General features: G+C 36.4%; 1 protein-coding gene across 5 annotated transcripts in view; it reads right to left on the reverse strand.

Annotated features, from left to right (window-relative positions):
- HYCC1 (hyccin PI4KA lipid kinase complex subunit 1) overlaps positions 1–18,690 on the reverse strand; it is a 136,815-nt gene that overhangs the window by 47,967 nt on the left and 70,158 nt on the right. For all 5 annotated transcript variants that reach the window (XM_074379612.1, XM_074379611.1, XM_039472956.2 and 2 more), the window contains one exon: positions 784–862. In XM_074379612.1, the coding sequence (XP_074235713.1) occupies positions 784–834 (51 nt within the window). In that variant the 5' untranslated portion in view covers positions 835–862. The remainder of the gene's footprint in view (positions 1–783; positions 863–18,690) is intronic.

The raw sequence follows: 18,690 nt of genomic DNA on the forward strand, positions 1-18,690 counted from the left end.
ATAATTTTATTTTTTCTTTAGTTTGGTGAGATGGTCCCATGGTATCTGTTGGGCAAACTCTCTCACTTGCAAAAAGCCAATAACCCAGACTTTGTCAGACTGTAACTTTATCCCTGAATGTCTTGGGCTGATCGGGCTGGACAAAATCAAAGTGACAGTTGCAGCCTAAAAACTCTTTATTCCCATAGTTCATGATCACGCTAGTGCATGTAATTATGTGTCACATAAGGACAGAGAAAAGTAATTAGCTTGATCGAAGAAAGTGTCTTAGCTATCCCGGAGAAACGTTCATGAGACAAGAAAATATAAGTTTTATTTTCTTCATTAACTAATCAAAGGTTATACACCCCTTATATAGCTACTGGGTTGGTCAACTAGAGAAAGATCCACTGGTATAAAGTGAAGCAAGTGTCTTCCCATCCTCTCCTCATTGTTGGTTACGCCCAGTTCCACTGCCCTTCAAATTGGAAGGAACATTTTGACAATGATGGTTGTTGAAGAGTGACATCAACATTCAGAGATTTTAACTACTCTGTGGTATTGCCATGAAAGAAAGAAAATAAACAAACAAACAAACTGTTTGAACCACTTGGGAGAAAAAAAGAATCAATTTCCTAGAAAATATTACTATGTTAATAACTCTCTATTGAGATTTGATAGAAAATATTTCTTCCCACAGATATTTAGCCTTTCAGTCATAGAAGACACAAAAATCACTGGAATTTAAACCCCAGATAAAACTTCTTTGGAATACAATTACTACAGTACAACAGTAAATGTTACCTTAAATTCTGACAACCATTCCTCCACAACTCCTTTCTCTGAAGTAAACATCTTTCCACATCTGTTCCAAACTTTCAACCTGAAAATCAATATAGAAAAATATTAACGTTTTCAATACATTTTATTTAGTCAGATTACTATGAACAGAGATAATCCCATAGAGTTGTTCTGTTCCTTCATATTTATGAAATGAGTTTCAAACATAAATTACTAAATTCATTTCAAAACCAATGTGCACAAACAAGCCTTAGAATTCAAGAATTTTGACAAAAGTATAAATATCATAACATGACTAATTGGTTCTGCAATTTTCCTTTAGTTTTCAGGAATGCCAGCTGCAAAACATAATGGACATTTTTCCCTAGTTTCAATAAAATAATTTCAAAAAGAACATTTATCTTTAAAATAAGTCAGAAAATATTTCAAAACCGTGTAAAATATAAGAAGACATGCATCCAAAATTGACTTTATAGAAAGCATTAAAGTAATTTAATTTGCTTATATTTCAGTTCTTTACAGCAGTAACTAGGCAAGCCATTTGGTTTCTTGAAAGCGTAATATTCATTTTTTAAAAAGTAAAAGGGACAATATTCAAAATGACCATATTTGACAATAGTTATTCAGAAGATTGGGATTTACTTACGTACAAATTTAAAGAAACAAACTAGAGGAAATGCAGAATTGTTTTATCTCAAGCAAAATGTTTGCCAAAATACAATGTATATTTCTTTATCCATGCATTTGTATGGGAATAGAATTGGAAACTATCTCCTGACAGTAAATTTGAGCTCTATCTGAATTTCCTAACTTCCAAATTCAGTCACAAATCCTTCATTAGGCTTCTTAATTTTCATCAGCATTATAATATAGTAGAAACTGAGGTAGAGTAGCCAGAAATGAATTCTGATTCTATTACTTACTTGCAGTATAACCTTGGGCAAGATATTTGCCTTACTTTTTTTAAATCTGTGAAATAGGAATAATGATAGTACCTATTTGCAAGGAGTTATTGTGAGGAATACATTTTAAAATGTAAATAGGCCGGGCGAGGTGGCTCAAGCCTGTAATCCCAGCACTTTGGGAGGCCGAGGCGGGTGGATCACGAGGTCGAGAGATCGAGACCATCCCGGTCAACTTGGTGAAACCCCATCTCTACTAAAAATACAAAAAATTAGCTGGGCATGATGGCTCGTGCCTGTAATCCTAGCTACTCAGAAGGCTGAGGCAGGAGAATTGCCTGAACCCAGGAGGCGGAGGTTGCGGTGAGCCGAGATAGCGCCATTGCACTCCAGCCTGGGTAACAAGAGCGAAACTCCGTCTCAAAAAATAAATAAATAAAATAAAATAAAATAAAATAAAATGTCAATAAAAGCAGTTATTTCAGTTCCTGGCAACAAAGTATTATTACTATGCAATAATATTATTATTATTATTACTAATTTTTATAAACTCTGCTCAGCTGTCTATCAAAGTATCCAGATATACCTTAATGAACAACACAGGTTCTTATCAAAGATACATTCTAAAGTTCCTAATTCTTACAAAAAAAATGGTTAAAATTTTTTTTCAGTCATTTATTCATTCATTCACTCATAAAAGATTATTTGAGTAGTACGCATTTTATTTTTAAAATAAAAAATAGCCCATTTTCTCCTTGGATCAAGTCAGACTAACAGAAAACCACATATATGGAATGACAGAACTGTCTGTTTGGATAAACTGGGCTTTGAAATCATGTCCAAAATGTTACCAAAGCACTGCTAGATCACATTTATCTTCCTTAAAAGCCAACAGAGCAGGGCGCGGTGGCTCAAGCCTGTAATCCCAGCACTTCGGGAGGCCGAGGCGGGTGGATCACGAGGTCAAGAGATCGAGATCATCTTGGTCAACATGGTGAAACCTCATCTCTACTAAAAATACAAAAAATTAGCTGGGCATGGTGGCGCATGCCTGTAATCCCAGCTACTCAGGAGGCTGATGCAGGAGAATTGCTTGAACCCAGGAGGCAGAGGTTGCGGTGAGCCAAGATTGCGCCACTGCACTCCAGCCTGGGTAACAAGAGTGAAACTCCGTCTCAAAAAAAAAGCCAACAGAGTAGAAAATTCACATCTTAAGTTTTCAGTACCAGGAAAACCTCTCCTTTGTAGTAACTTGTTTGTTTATATATTACGGATACTGTGAGTTTCATAACTGATTCTCTTTGTCTTACTCTTATTTTCTGTCTGTCTGTATCTACTTCATTTTGTCCTGCTATGCATATTTGTGAAGTAAAGCTAATATAAATGCACAAAAATTTTCTTTTGTATAAATGTCACTGTTTATCTAATAAATTAGAACCACACGACATCAAGTTACATAGAACTAAGGAGGTAAAATTTCTACAAAATTCAAAGTAACTCTCCAGTCAAAATTAAGGTTAATTTTTTAAAAATTAAAAAAAGCGCCAGGCTCGGTGGCTCAAGCCTGTAATTCCAGCACTTTGGGAGGCCGAGGCGGGTGGATCACGAGGTCGAGAGATCGAGACCATCTTGGTCAACATAGTGAAACCCCGTCTCTACTAAAAATACAAAAAACTAGCTGGGCGTGGTGGCGCGTGCCTGTAATCCCAGCTACTTAGGAGGCTGAGGCAGGAGAATTGCCTGAACCCAGGAGGCGGAGGTTGCGGTGAGCCGAGATCGCACCATTGCACTCCAGCCTGGGTAACGAGAGCGAAACTCCGTCTCAAAAAAAAAAAAAAAAAAAAAAAAATTAAAAAAAGCAAGAGGAATATACAAAGGACCAAGAACAGTTAAGGACAATTCGAAGAACAACAGAGTTATGGGACCTGGATTTCCGATAGCAAAGGTTTCTATAAAACTTACCAAAAACTATAGTGATTAAGCCAGTGGTGACACTGTCAGAAAGATAGAAAACAACCAATAGAACAGAGTAGAGTGGCCAGAAACATACCCACTTATACATGGTCACCTGATTTATGACAAAAATGGCACTAAAATTTAGTGAGCAAAAGATGGTCTTTGTAATAAATGGGGCTAGGTTATCTGGATAGCAACATGGAGAGGACAAAAAGAACCATGACAACCCAGCTCACACCGTATGCAAAAAACAGTTTCAGTTGGATCACAGATCTAATTGTAAACAGTAAACCATAAAGCTTTTAGAAGAAAACACAAGAGAGTACTTTCATAATCTTAGCTTAGGCAAAGGTTTCTTAAAACAGGAGGCACAAATGCACTAATTACAAGGAGGGAAAAAGGATAAACTGGACGTCTTGAAAGTAAGAATTTCTACTCACTAAAGGATACCACTAGGAGAATGAAAAGGCAAAGCCACAGAGTGGCAGATGATATCTGCAATTCATATATGTGAAAAAAGTCTCATATCCAGAATATATGAAGAACTCTTATAAATTATTAAGAAAAAGGTAGACAATCTTGTAGGAAAAACAAGACCATCACTTACTCATATGGAAACAGCCCATGAAACGTGCTCAACTGTGTTAGTCATCAGGGACACATCAGTTAAAACCCACAGTGGATCCAAAGCCACGATGCATTGACAAAAAAAAAAAACACACACACAAAAAACACCACACCATAAACGCACACACACACAAATATATGTAGCTAAAATAAAAGACAGATCACATCGAGTGTTGAAAAAGATATGGAGCAATCAATACTAAGACACAGCTAATGTGAACGCAAACTGGTACGATATCTTGGAAAATTCTTTAGCAATGTCCTCTAAACTTGAGGATACACACATATACTCTATGAACCCAGAAATTCTACCCATATTTATACTCAGTAGACTGAGGACATATGCCTCCCAGGTTCAAGCCATTCTCCTGCCTCAGCCTCCCCAGTAGATGGGATTACAGGCATGTGCCACCACGCCCAGGTAATTTTTTTGTATTTTTAGTAGAGTCGGAGTTTCTCAGTGTTGGTCAGCTTGGTCTCAAACACCTCACCTCAGGTGATCTGCCCACCTTGGCCTCCCAAAGTGCTGAGATTACAGGCATCAGTCACTGCACCTAGCCAATAAAACCCTTCTAAGTCAAATATCTTATTCTTCAATTCCCACATTATGTTATTAATCTTAATAACCAATTACCAAAGTTTATCTTTTAGTGTTACCATCAGAGACATATAACATTATAATTATCTTATAAGAATATTTTTAAAGTACTTGTAACTTTCACTGTAAAACTCTAAAAATGTCCTTATTCCTATTATTTTAGGAATTACTTATTACTATTATTTTACATCATGCCCTTCATCATTAAGTACTAACTGTAAACTACTATAGAACTTTTTACAACCATTTGCTTTATCTATCATTATGAAAATCTAGTTTCTATAAATTTATAGAGCAATGAAATTTCTATAAATGGATTGTGACACATCATGAAATTTTAAACTTCTCTCCTATGCAATGAGGCCATTGCTATAGTTAAATTAAGCACTACCAATAGATGGTATCAAGAATTCTTAGGTGAATTTCAGGAAAATACAGCAAAGAGAAATGTTCAGATTATGTTACAGAATAAAATTAATTTGATTTTAGGATTTTGCTGCTTAGAAACTGACCAATCAACTGTGAAGGAGGAGGGTATCTGTGCTGCCACTTAAAAAGAAGTGTTGCTGATGGCACACTGCCTACCTGGGTCATCAAGTAAATAAAGCTGCCTCTCAAGGCACCAGAAGTAATATAATTCCTAAGGCCAGTAAGAGATGTTTGGGAAGTCTTTCCAAAGACTAAAATCACAAAACAAGTGTCTGGTTATCAAGAATAGAACATAGGTTTTTACTCAATAAAATGGTTTTTGGCTAAAGCATCTTTTGCCTACCTCAAGGACAAATAAGATCATGTAGGGATATCAATGTGCTATGGCAAACAGCCCAGTGTGTTTCTGTTGGAAAAGCCAGAGGAATTAGAAGGTAAGAAGTTCATTCAACCATTGTGGAAAACAGTGTGGCGATTCCTCAAGGACCTAAAAATAGAAATCCCATTTGACCCAGCAATCCCATTACTGGGTATATATCCAAAGGATTATAAATCATTCTACTACAAGGACACGTGCACACGAATGTTCATTGCAGCACTGCTTACAATAGCAAAGACCTGGAACCAACCCAAATGCCCAACGATGATAGACTGGATAGGGAAAATGTGGTACATATATACCATGGAATATTACGCAGCCATCAAAAACGATGAGTTCACGTCCTTTGTAGGGACATGGATGAACCTGGAAACCATCATTCTCAGCAAACTGACACAAGAGCAGAAAATCAAACACCGTATATTCTCACTCATAGGTGGGTGTTGAACAATGAGAACATATGGACACAGGGAGGGGAGCACTACACACTGGGGTCCGTTGGGGGGAAATGGGGGAGGGGCGGGGGGGTGGGGAGGTGGGAAGAGATAGCATGGGGAGAAATGACAGATACAGGTGAGGGGAAGGAAGGCAGCAAACCACACTGCTATGTGTGTACCTATGCAACAATCTTGCATGTTCCTCACATGTACCCCAAAACCTAAAATGCAATTAAAAAAAAAAAAAAAAGAAGTTCTTTCATCTCATTTCCCATCTCCCTATTCTTCTCAGATCCTCCAGGACTTCAGAAGAATATTTGTTCAGAGAAAGGATATCTGATTTAGACTCTAATACGAGAAGTTAGGAAGAACTATTTTTTAACAACCATGCTGACCAAAAGAACACAGCAAACACAATGCTGTGAAACATGAGGCCAGCAGTTACTGCTCTTAGATTTCTAAAGGATTCTTTGCAAATATTCTCCTTCTTTTTTGAGCTAGCATTCAAATAGCCTAAGATCATGTACAATTTATTAACAAATTAGATTTCTTTTAGATAAGAGTAGACAGAATGGTGAGATCTCTGAGGACCATGGCACTAAGATGAGCACTTCTTATTGACATTAATACAACACATGAGTGAGTCAGTGGTTCAACATTTTTTAAAAATTTTTTTCAAATATAAATTATGTAACATAATTTTAAAGTTTTAAATTATATTAGTAATTACACACAAATTTCAGTCCAGATATTTTAAGCATAAATAACATATAGCAAGAGCTAATAAATATTTATTGAATAGAGGAATAAATTTCACTCTTTAATTAATGCCTGTCAAATTTACCATCTGCTCTCCATCTCCACAGCAACACCCTGAGTCTGGGCCTTTATTTCCTCTGCATGTGCTGATCACACAGACTTCTGGCTCCTGGTTTCTTCGTTTTTCCAGTGCACCATGCATGTTGCTGCCATATAATATTGCCAAAACTACTCTCCTCCTAAACATGCCATTACATCAGAGCTAACAAATCTTCCACATCAAACTTGCTCTGTAATATGGTCATAATTTACCTATCCAAATCTTACTGAACACTATTCTCCAAAATACTCCATGACACTCCAGCCTCCACATCTTTGCTTACACTTCTCCTCTCTACTCCATCTTCCTTTTGCTTCTCAGCTTTTACATCCTACCTAGGAAAAACTTGGGGCTCTAGTTATTCTTGACTTAGAAAACCTCTTATAAGATTTTATAAGAAATCTTAAAAGTCCATTAATATGTTATGTATTTCCTTAAAGATAAAATATCACAAATTATTTTACATTTAATATTGGGTAAAAATCTACGAGAGTGGCTATTGTTGAAATAAAGTTTTCCAAAATGTTTGTACGACCTTTTACAAAATATAATTATAGTACATACTAAGTGATTCAAGCATTACTTCGGTGATTCAAACCTCGGTAAGCCCTGATAACTAAGATGCAAATTACAAAGTTTATGTTAAAAGATTTTAAGAGATCAGTGTAAAAATTTAGAACTATAATAATTACCTCAATTGCATTCATTGACATGATTATCGCACAACTGCATATTAAATAGCATAGTGATTAGAAATGCTTTCTACATATTCTCTAGAACAGGATGTCAAGTTAACAAACTGTTCATATAATTTATCCATACAGAAGGCTGGGCAGGGTCAGAGTAAGAACAAAGAAATAGGAGTAGCCAAAACAAACATAGAATGGGAGGTCATATTAAGGGGTAACTCATTCAATATTTTTATATATGCAAAAAGTCAATATTACTATATGTTCAAATTGCAACATTAATAATTCAGCAAGCCCTTGAGTGCCTACTGAGTATAATGCAAAGTGTTTCTATTAGTTTGCAGTATTAGCAAACAAATAGTAAAATATGATCTGTGTCTTTGAGGCAATTGCAATCCAGATGGCAAAGGAAAGGCAGGAAATAGACGAGGGGAAAATAAATCAAGGTAGCACCTTACATTTTCTAGAGGAATAATTGCAAGGGCAATCATGAGAAAATTATCAGAAATACAAAAAATCAACATGAAGAGTTTAAAACAGGGTTCTGCTCACTATGCAACTATAAAAGATTATAAAAATTCCCCCAAGAAAGAAAATATAACACACAAAAAAACTATGAACACCTAGGTAGAAAACTGTTCTTCCATCCCTGCTAATATTTTTCTTTACTGGAGAATTTTTTAAATTGCTGCACTTAAATAAAAGAAATAATCATCCTTCTCACTGCTGCTATCCCAATTTTCAAAAGAAAACACTGTTAATTTTACATTATTTTAAACTAAATCAGCAGTTCTGAAAACTCTCTACTCTTTAAAAAGTATTGAGCAGTATATTTAAACCAAAACAAAATATATCTTCTCAACCAAGAAAAATATATCAACCAAACAACATATTTATAAAGATAGGTTACCTATCTATATTTATATAGATATCTGCTCAACCAAAACAAAATATATCTGCTCTATCAAAACATGTACACGTATGTGTGTATATGTTTATATATATATATATATATATATATATATATATATATACATACACGTAACAGACCAGTAGGGTACTGAAGTGAAAGTCTTCACACATACATGTATATATAGTCCATTTGTATTTTGATTTTAACATAAAAATAGAATCACACTCTATCAAAACTTGATTATTTTTCACCTAACATATCATGGACCTTTTTAAAAAATATGTGGTACACTGTTACTATTGTATTTACGACCTTCAACAAACGATCTCTCCTGTTATTTACACCTTGGTGCAGTCCTCTTCCGCATCAATGCTGGGCTTGGCAAAGTGACATACTTTTGCCAGTGGACTTTTAACAAGCGTGGTGCAAGGAAAGGCTTAATAAAAGCTTCCACCTAGGACCTGTCCTCTTGAATACTCCCTCTTAGAAGGTGACCACCATACTATAAGAGCTGAGGGACAGACATCTGCATGAGAAGCCACGTGAAGACAGACCCCAGAGGACAGGATAAAAAAAGGCTTTCCTCATGAAAATTTAACTACTTGACAAAGTTAAATAAGTTGTTTTTTTTTTTCCCCGCCGGGCGCGGTGGCTCAAGCCTGTAATCCCAGCACTTTGGGAGGCCGAGGCAGGTGGATCACGAGGTCGAGAGATCGAGACCATCCTGGTCAACATGGTGAAACCCCGTCTCTACTAAAAATACAAAAAATTAGCTGGGCACGGTGGCGCTTGTCTGTAATCCCAGCTACTCAGGAGGCTGAGGCAGGAGAATTGCCTGAACCCAGGAGGCGGAGGTTGCGGTGAGCCGAGATCGCGCCATTGCATTCCAGCCTGGGTAACAAGAGCGAAACTCCGACTCAAAAAAAAAAAAAGTTTTGTTTTGTTTTGTTTTGTTTTTAATCAAATGACTTTCAAAAGTACTTTTCTGAAAGGACTTTTCAGAGCCTTTAAAATGCTAAATTTGTATTATTAATCTCCAAAAAAGTTATTTAGAATGAAATATTTTCCTAAATGTATTTGACCATAGGATTCTTTGCTGTCCAAACACAACTGGCATCATTGGGAATATGGTCTGGAAAACACTCAGTGTGACCAAATGTGTCATACATAGCAATGGTAGATGTCCATGGATAATGTTGTGATAATGACTATCATTCCTCAAGCACTTATGTTTCTGGCACTATGCTAAGTGATTTATGGGAATTTTAATTTAATTCTCTTAGCTATCCTTGCTGGTAAATTAGCATAATCTCTATTTCACAAAAAAGAAAGCTAACACTTAAAGAATAACTTGCCCAAGATCACACACTACCAATGTGGTTAAGTTAGGGTTAGAACCCATGCAGCCGAACTCCAGAGACCCCATTCTAATCACCATGCTAGCAGTAATCCCTACCATGGCACCTAAAACAATTCAAAGCCTTTCACTTGTCTCATAAATAATTTACTCTTGTTTACTTTTTTTCCCTCCAATATTTTCATTCTACATTGAAAAGTAGGATATTTTCATTTTAAAATAAATTGATAGGGAAAAGTAAATTATTAAGGTGATTGTGTTTGGTGGCCAGGTTGAGAACTATAGGGTCATAAAAGACCAGTAGGGTACTGAAGTGAAAGTCTTCAATTTAGTTAGACCCAGCTCTGCCACTTGTTAGCATGTGATTTTGAGGAAATTCTTGGTTCCAGTATTTTTCTCAATTTGAATGAAGGAAAAGAGATGAGAAAAATCTATCAACTAGTATTTATTACAGTGTTCACATACTGGTAACACAAGTGGTCCAAAAGCATAGGGGTGTGACTGAATTTGAAATGCCAAAATTAGACCAAAATTCTTATTTGCCCCTAAGTCAGAGGTTTTCTGTTTGGTTTTGCTTTGCTTTGCTTTATGGCAAACATTTTTTTTTTTAACTTCCGGGGCTGAGACCTTTGTTACAGTCCTCTAATTTAGTTTACCCTACTTTGAGAACTCAGGGAAAATGGCCTCCAAATGATGACAGAGCAAGTGTTTTGCTTTTGTATATGTTTGAAATTTTCTCTTTCAAACATATACAGCAAAGTATCTCCAAGCACTATTAAAACTGACTGAACACAGTACTATTTTATATATAACTCAATTTAAAATGACAAGAAGAAATATTGATAACAATTGCATATTTATACATATATATATAGTTTGTGGCTACAGCATGTAATGAAAAAATGCTGAAAACTGTTATGGCAACTCAGTATGACTAGTTGATGATGAAAGGGTACAGCAACTATTACAGCAAGGGGCATGTAAAAGACATACTGTTTGACCCCTGTTAACTATAACATAAGTAAAACAATGTAACTAAGATTATACACAAGCAATTAGCTCAAATTAACATCATATTAAAAAGTATTTTATTTAGCCTTCCTCTTCCATTTTCTACCTTGAAAAAGCAACCAGATCTATTGGGAGAGGCTCTTGAACACCTAAGAACACAAATACCCTGTAAATACTTTCTCTGTGTCAAACTAAACAAATTCAATTAAATTAAAGTATTGGCCAGTTGCTTGCCATTGGCTGTACTGGGAAACGTGAAGGAGGAGTCAAACAGTTATTACTTTCTTCATTAAGCTATCCAAATTTTTCTTTTCCATGTTTTACCTAGGGGAAGTATATAAATTTTTGAGGTTTTGACACTGGCCTTGGCAAACTGTTTTTTCTTGGGAATAGGCAAAGTAAGGGTATTTGAGATTTTACTGTAAATGATAGCCATTTATATACGTTTGCTAGGGCGGACGTAACGAAGTACCATAGACTGGGTGGCTTAAACAACAGAAATTTATTTTCTCACAGTTCTCTAGGCTAGGAGTCTACAATCAAGATTCTGGAGGATTAGTTCCTTCTCAGAATTGTGAGTACAGTTTGAGGCCTTTTTCCCTGGCTTGTAGATGGTGGTCTTCTCCCTATGTCTTCACATTGTCCTCCCTCTGTATGGCCTACCCAAATTTCCTGTACTGAATTAGAACCCATTCTAATGACATTATTTTAACTTAATTACCTCTCTAGAGACCCTATTTCCAAGTGATGCTATATTCTGAGGTACAGGGATTAGGTCTTCAATTTAGGAATTTTGAATGGGACATAATGCAGCCCATAATACCACTAAAGCTGCAGTAAGCTAGGGTCCAGCAACCAATCTGGCCATTTTTTTCTCATACTAAGGTGATTAAATACCAACCATTAATTCATAAACTATTAAATGTCTACTATGTCCTAGATACTAGATTTACAAAAATGAATATGACATAGCTGACTTAGGGGATTCACAGTCTATTAGGAGAGACAAATAAACCTAAAACAGCAGATATGAGTGTGCCTTAAGCCCTTTTGAAACAAATCAAGGTAAATCGGAATATAAGCAATAAAGTAAAATAATAAAAATAAATGCTAGGAGAAAAAAATGTGGAGGAACTTAAAAGAAAGCCCAATGTAAACATTATCTTTCATTCATTCTGCTATCAATAACCCCCTCTTTCCTCTCTCCCAAACGTAATAATATATGGAAATATACTTTCCAAAGCACAGTTCCACTTTGATTTCTTAAAGTTTTTTGCATTTTAAGTGCTTTCCTTTTTGCAATGTTGGGGACAAAGGAAGACAGAAATGTTAAGAGAACCAAATTCCAATTACCTTGGGAATTAATGTCTTAGAGGGAGTCACTGCCCTTTAATAAGCTGGAAAGACACTTTCAACTGTTAATCAAGTCTGCCAATAGAGACTCACATGTTCAATAGAAAACAGTAGGGCCAAGAGGGAAGTGCAATGAGAAAATATAAGTAAACACAGTTAATAGTGGTAATGTGTGCTAATAGGGCCATAATAACAAAAGCAACAGATCTTGACTGTACAAAATTCTATTTGATTCTCTCCAATCAGAAACTCAGTGGATGTTACGAATATAGTTGTTTTTCTTGGGTTAAAAACATTATAGTAACCAAAGCAGAAATAAATAGTTCAGTATGACCACACTGATTCATATTAACTGGGCTAAGAGTCAATTTGTTTTAGCAGAGGCTGAATTATAAAATTACTTTTAAAATAAAGTTTGCAATAATACAGTCTTATACTAGTACAGCAGAATGTAACCCAGACGTTGTTTTGTAGCTGAATATGAGGCTAAAATTAGCACAGCAAAAATTTCTATCTTGGTTCCTCCCAAAGTACTTGAAAGTCCTATAAGAATGTTTAATCCCTAAAGTATTTTAAGCATTTCTTTTTCAATTATACATTGTTTCTGAAGAAAGGGTTTATTATAGAAAAACCAAACATCTGCTTAGACCCCTTCACCAATAACTAATTCCTGATTGATGAAATCTAAATTCAATAACTCACACTATATTACAATAAACCTTTTGGAGCTTTATAATCTGGTGACATGAAGAGTATCTGCTCTAATTACCATCTTGTGACTAGCTCAATATGATTTCCATGAAGAGGCTGGCCTTTCTGAGTTGCTACCTAAAATTGTATGACATATTTGAAGTTCTCATGGTGAAAATAACAAGTTTTAGTCTTATTTTTCTTTACATGCTTATTCTTGGCCTGTCCTTTCTTTCCTCTCAATCCATCATTATCATGGGTAAAAAGAACATCTCATCTCCAAATAACAGCAATTGTTAAAAATTAGATATTATAAGTATAGTAGGGGAGCTTACTAGAAAGATTTCCTTTATAAAAATATATTAAGGCCGGGCGCGGTGGCTCAAGCCTGTAATCCCAGCACTTTGGGAGGCCGAGGCGGGTGGATCACGAGGTCGAGAGATCGAGACCATCCTGGTCAACATGGTGAAACCCCGTCTCTACTAAAAATACAAAAAATTAGCTGGGCATGGTGGCGTGTGCCTGTAATCCCAGCTACTCAGGAGGCTGAGGCAGGAGAATTGCCTGAACCCAGGAGGCGGAGGTTGCGGTGAGCCGAGATCGCGCCATTGCACTCCAGCCTGGGTAACAAGAGCGAAACACCGTCTCAAAAAAATAAATAAATAAAAATATAATCAACACAAATTACACAAACAGAATTAGGATTTCTCTTCTACTGCCTTTTTTTTTTGGTTTGTTTTTGAGACAGAGTCTCGCTCTGTCGCCCAGGCTGGAATGCAGTGGCACCATCTCAGCTCACTGCAACCTCCGCCTCCTAGGTTCAAGAGATCTCCTGACTCAACCTCCAGAGTAGCTGGGACTGGGACTGCAGGTGTATGCCATCACGCCCAGCTAATTTTTTGTATTTTTAGCAGAGATGGGGTTTCACCATGTTAGCGAGGATGGTCTCAATCTCCTGACCTCATGATCCGCCCACCTCAGCTTCCCAAGGTGCTGTGATTACAGATGTGAGCCACTGTACCTGGCCTCTTCTACCACTTTCTATAAGCAGAGGAATAGCACCTATATTCCTGTTACAACCCCCAGTGTTTTAATACAGCTCAATAAATAAAGGAAACAACGTGGCATAATGAAAAGAAGACTGACATGGGAGTCCAAAAAACCCATGCCACTTTTCAACAAGTAACTTAAACTTTCTAAGTCTCCATTTCTTCAACTGTGAAAGATAGATAATAACATCTATCTTTTAGGGATGTTTTAAGGATTAAAAATAATGCAAATAAAGCACTGGCAAACAAAAGGTACTCAATAAATGATACCTCTAATTATCACTAACAAAGTATCACTTGGACAATTGAGAATATATTTCACAATCTTACAGTTCTGAAAATAGGGGGCACAGGAGTGAGGCTTCATCAGATTCTAATGCCCTAGTTACTCCATCCTTATTTACTCTTCACTGATTAACTCTGTGATTTAGTATCCTAATCTAATACCACCACTTTCAATTGCTCACCATCAATTTATTCCTTAACTCCTTTTACAGTATAAATTTGGGTCTCATCATCTACTCTCCATGACCTTATAAATGACAACTTTATCAGCTCTTTCTCTATGGCCATTCTTTTTCTGTAACCTGAAGCAAGTGTCTTCCTTTCCGAAACTCTACTTCTTGACCTCACTGACTTGAATATTCTGGTTCTATCACCCATGTAATCATTCTTCCAATGTTCTACATTTCTCCAACAATCTATTCGAATTACACATTTTTAACTTCCCTTCTTCCCCCATCCATTTCTTTTTTCTTTTTTTTTTTTCTTTTTTAATGGAGTTTCGCTCTTGTTGCCCAGGCTTGAAAGTACAGTGGTGTGATTTCAGCTCACCGAAACCTCCACCTCCCAGGCTCAAGTGATTCTCCTGCCTCAGCCTCCTGAGTAGCTGGGATTACAGGCATGTGGCACCATGCCCAGCTAATTTTTTTTAATATATATTTTTAGTAGAGATGGGGTTTCTCCATGTTCGTGAAGAAGGTCTCGAACTCCTGACCTCGGGTGATCCGCCTGCCTCAGCCTCCCAAAGTGCTGGGATTACAGGCATGAGCCACAGCCCCACACCCAATTTCTATAATATTTTCACCTTCCTCTCCATTTCCCTATCAGGACTCACTTGAAGTTTCATGATTTTCCATAAATAGTCTCTCCCTCTTCTTAACTACTAACTAATGTGTGCACTGCTGTGGGGGCTATTTGTCACCTTGTCCACTACTGTGACATCTACTGATTATCAAATCAACAGGAACCTTGAAATTTAGAACAAAAGAGCATGTATGTGTCTGGCAGGTTTAAGAGGTTCAGACTGTACTCAGAAAGGGCATGGGGAGTGCAGTCTGGGTGTGTTGATTATAACCGAAACCCTAACTGAATTAATTAAATATTAATTTACATTTAAATGGGGGGAACAGAAGAGTTCAAAAAGATAAATACAGAGTTTACAATTGCTTTCCCAATTTAAGCACTTTAAAGGTTTACATTATTCTCCTAAATTTCCAAGCCTATCCATCACTCAATGTAAGAGTAAATATAAATATTCCAGTAGCTAAAACCTAATTTTTGTGGTACAGACTTTTTTTTTTTTTTTTTTTTTAAGAAAAAGAATAAAGAAGAGGAAGAAAGAGGAAGAGAGAGAGAGGATGGGGGTATTGCTTTACTGCCCAGGCTAGAATACAATCTAAATATGGGTATGCCTATAATTGTCCTTAATAATGGAGATATAAAAGAAAATGAGGGAAGAGAATAACCAACAGGGAGCCAACCAATATTTCGTTTAAACTTCTAACTTGATATGATGTGGTACTGATAAGAGTGTATATTTTGTATATTTAAAGTGGAGAGTTCTATAAATGTTAATTACATTTACTTGTTCCAGATCTGAGTTCAAGTCCTGGATATCATTGTTAATTTTCTGTCTCATTGATCTGTCTAATATTAATGTTGAAGTCTCCCACTATTATTATGTGGGAGTCTAAGTCTCTTTATAAGTCTTGTATGTCTGTGTATTCCTGTATTGAGTGCATATATATTTAGGATCTTTAGCTCTTCTTGTTGTTGCATTGATCCTTTTATCATTATATAATGTCCTTCTTTGCTTCTTTTGATCTTTGTTGCTTAATTGTAACTTCTGCTTTTTATTTATTTATTTTAGCTCTCTCTTTAGTTGGTAAATCCTTCTCCATCCCTTGTTTTGAGTCTTTGTGTATCCTTGAATGTGAGATGGGTCTGGATGCAGCATACTGATGGGTTTTAGTTTTTTTATTCAAATTGCCTGTCTGTCTTTGGATTGGGGGATTTAGTCCATTTAAATTTAGAATTAATAATGATATATGTGAGTTTAATACTGCCATTTAATATTAGCTGGCTGTTTTGCCCATTAGTTGATGTAAATTCTTCATTATATTGAGGCTTTTTCTGGTATTTTTTTAGAAAGGCTGATACTGTTTGTTCCTTTCTATGTGTAGTGGTTTTTTCAGAAGCTCTTGTAAAGCAGGCCTGGTGGTGATGAAATCTCTTGAGTGCTTGCTTATTCACAAAAAACTTTATTTTTCCTTCACTTGTGAAGCTTAGTTTGGCTGGATGTGAAATTCTTGGTTGAAAGTTCTTTTCTTTAAGGATGTTGAATATTGGGCCCCACTCTCTTCTGGCTTGTAGGGTTTCTGCTGAGAGATCTGCTGTAAGTCTGATAGGCTTCCCTTTGTCGGTAACCTGACCTTTCTCTCTGGCTGCCCTTAGTATTTTCTCCTTCATTTCAACCCTGGTGAATCTGACGATTATGTGCCCTGGAGTTGCTCCTCCCGAGGAACATCTCTGTGGTGCTCTCTGCATTACCTGGAAACGAATACTATCCTGCCCTACTAGGTTGGGAAAATTCCCCCGAATAACGTCCCGAAGTGCACCTTCCAGCTTGGATTCACTCTCCTCGTCATACTCAGGTACACCTATCAAGCGTAGATTAGGTCTTTTCACATAGTCCTCTATTTCTTGGAGACTTTGCTCGTTCCTTTTTATCCTTTTTTCTCTAATCTTGTCTTCTTGTTTTATTTCATTGAGTTGGTCTTCGACCTCTGATATCCTTTCTTCTGCTTGATCAATTCGGCTGTTAAAACTTGTGCATATTTCACGAAGTTCTCGTATTGTGTTTTTCAGCTCCATCAATTCATTTATATTCCTCTCTAAATTGTGTATTCTTGTTAACATTTCGTCAAATCTTTTTTCAGAGTTCTTAGCTTCTTTGGATTGGGTTAAAACAAGTTCTTTTAATTCACAGAAGTTTCTCATTATCCACATTTTGAAGCCTGCTTCTGTAATTGGAACACACTCGTTCTCCATCAAGCCTTGTTCCGTTGCTGATGAGGAACTGTGATCCCCTGCTGAGGGAGAGGCGTTCTGATCTTGGGTATTCTCAGCCTTTTTTGGCTATTTTCTGCCCTTCGTTATAAATTTATCCATCTGTGGTCTTTGTATTTACCGTCTTTGTAATTGGGTTTCTGAGTGGACGCCCAACTTATTGATTCTCAGTGTCAAAAATCTGAGCAACCCAATGTGCCGACCAAATCCGTGGCATTAAGATTGATGGTGCTTTTCTGACTCTGCACCAAGAACCGACGCTCCAAGGCGCCGGCAAAACCGCCTTGCCGGTCACAAGACCCGTGGGGCTCCTCCGCTGGGAATCTCCAGGTGCGTGAGCAACAAGAATTCATGTGAGGGTGTGGCGTCCTCTCGTTCTTTGCGCTTTCACTGGGAGCTACAATCCCGAGCTGCTAGTGATCAGCCATCTTGGATCTCTCTACACCTCATGGTACAGTTTAATAATGCATATACAATGCCTTCATTAAGTGAAGTACAAATGACTGAATAAATTCTATGTATTTATATGAGAAAGAAACTAACATTTGTCAACTAATCAAAAGAATGTAAGAAAACAATTAAACTAACAAAAAAATTGTTTCCTATGATCCATGTTAGTGGAATTAAAAAGAAGAAAAAAAACTCTTTGTTCAAAAAAACACACACCAAACAAATATTATTTAACATTACTACTAAAAAGCTACCCTGATAACAAGGCTCACAACAAAAGTAATTGAAACTAAAATGGAAAAGTACTGTATTTCCAAAATTCTTTGATCTCTTACATGTGGTACACTTCACATAACATTCTTTACAAGGTACAAACAGGATTCAGGAATGCAAATTGATCTTGAACACTCAACAAATTAAAATGTGAATTATATTAAGTGCCTTATAAGAACAACAATTTTAAGTTACCCAACCCTATTCCACCTCACTCCAAGATCACATTATTTATTAAAATAGCAAAAGATACGACACATTAACACATAACAGACTAGTGATAATTATAATAGGGTTACCAAAAATTAAAACTAAGTGTGCAAAGAGGAAGAATACTTAATGAGATGCTCAAATAAAATGATTAAATTTACTTCTCAGTAATATGGGGTGAAGAAAAAGTCCTAATTAGGAAAAACATTAGGGTACTGATTAGAAAACATGGGCTATTACATCAGATAGGAATTGAGTTTAAACTCTGTATATACTACAGGCGGTGAACAACTGTCTTAACCTCTCAGTCTCAGTTTATCTGTAGAATAGAAATAATAATCCTTACCTTATAAAGCTATACAGGAATTAAATGAAAT

The sequence above is a fragment of the Saimiri boliviensis genome, chromosome 10 (genome assembly GCF_048565385.1).
Source record: "Saimiri boliviensis isolate mSaiBol1 chromosome 10, mSaiBol1.pri, whole genome shotgun sequence".
NCBI lineage: Eukaryota > Metazoa > Chordata > Mammalia > Primates > Cebidae > Saimiri > Saimiri boliviensis.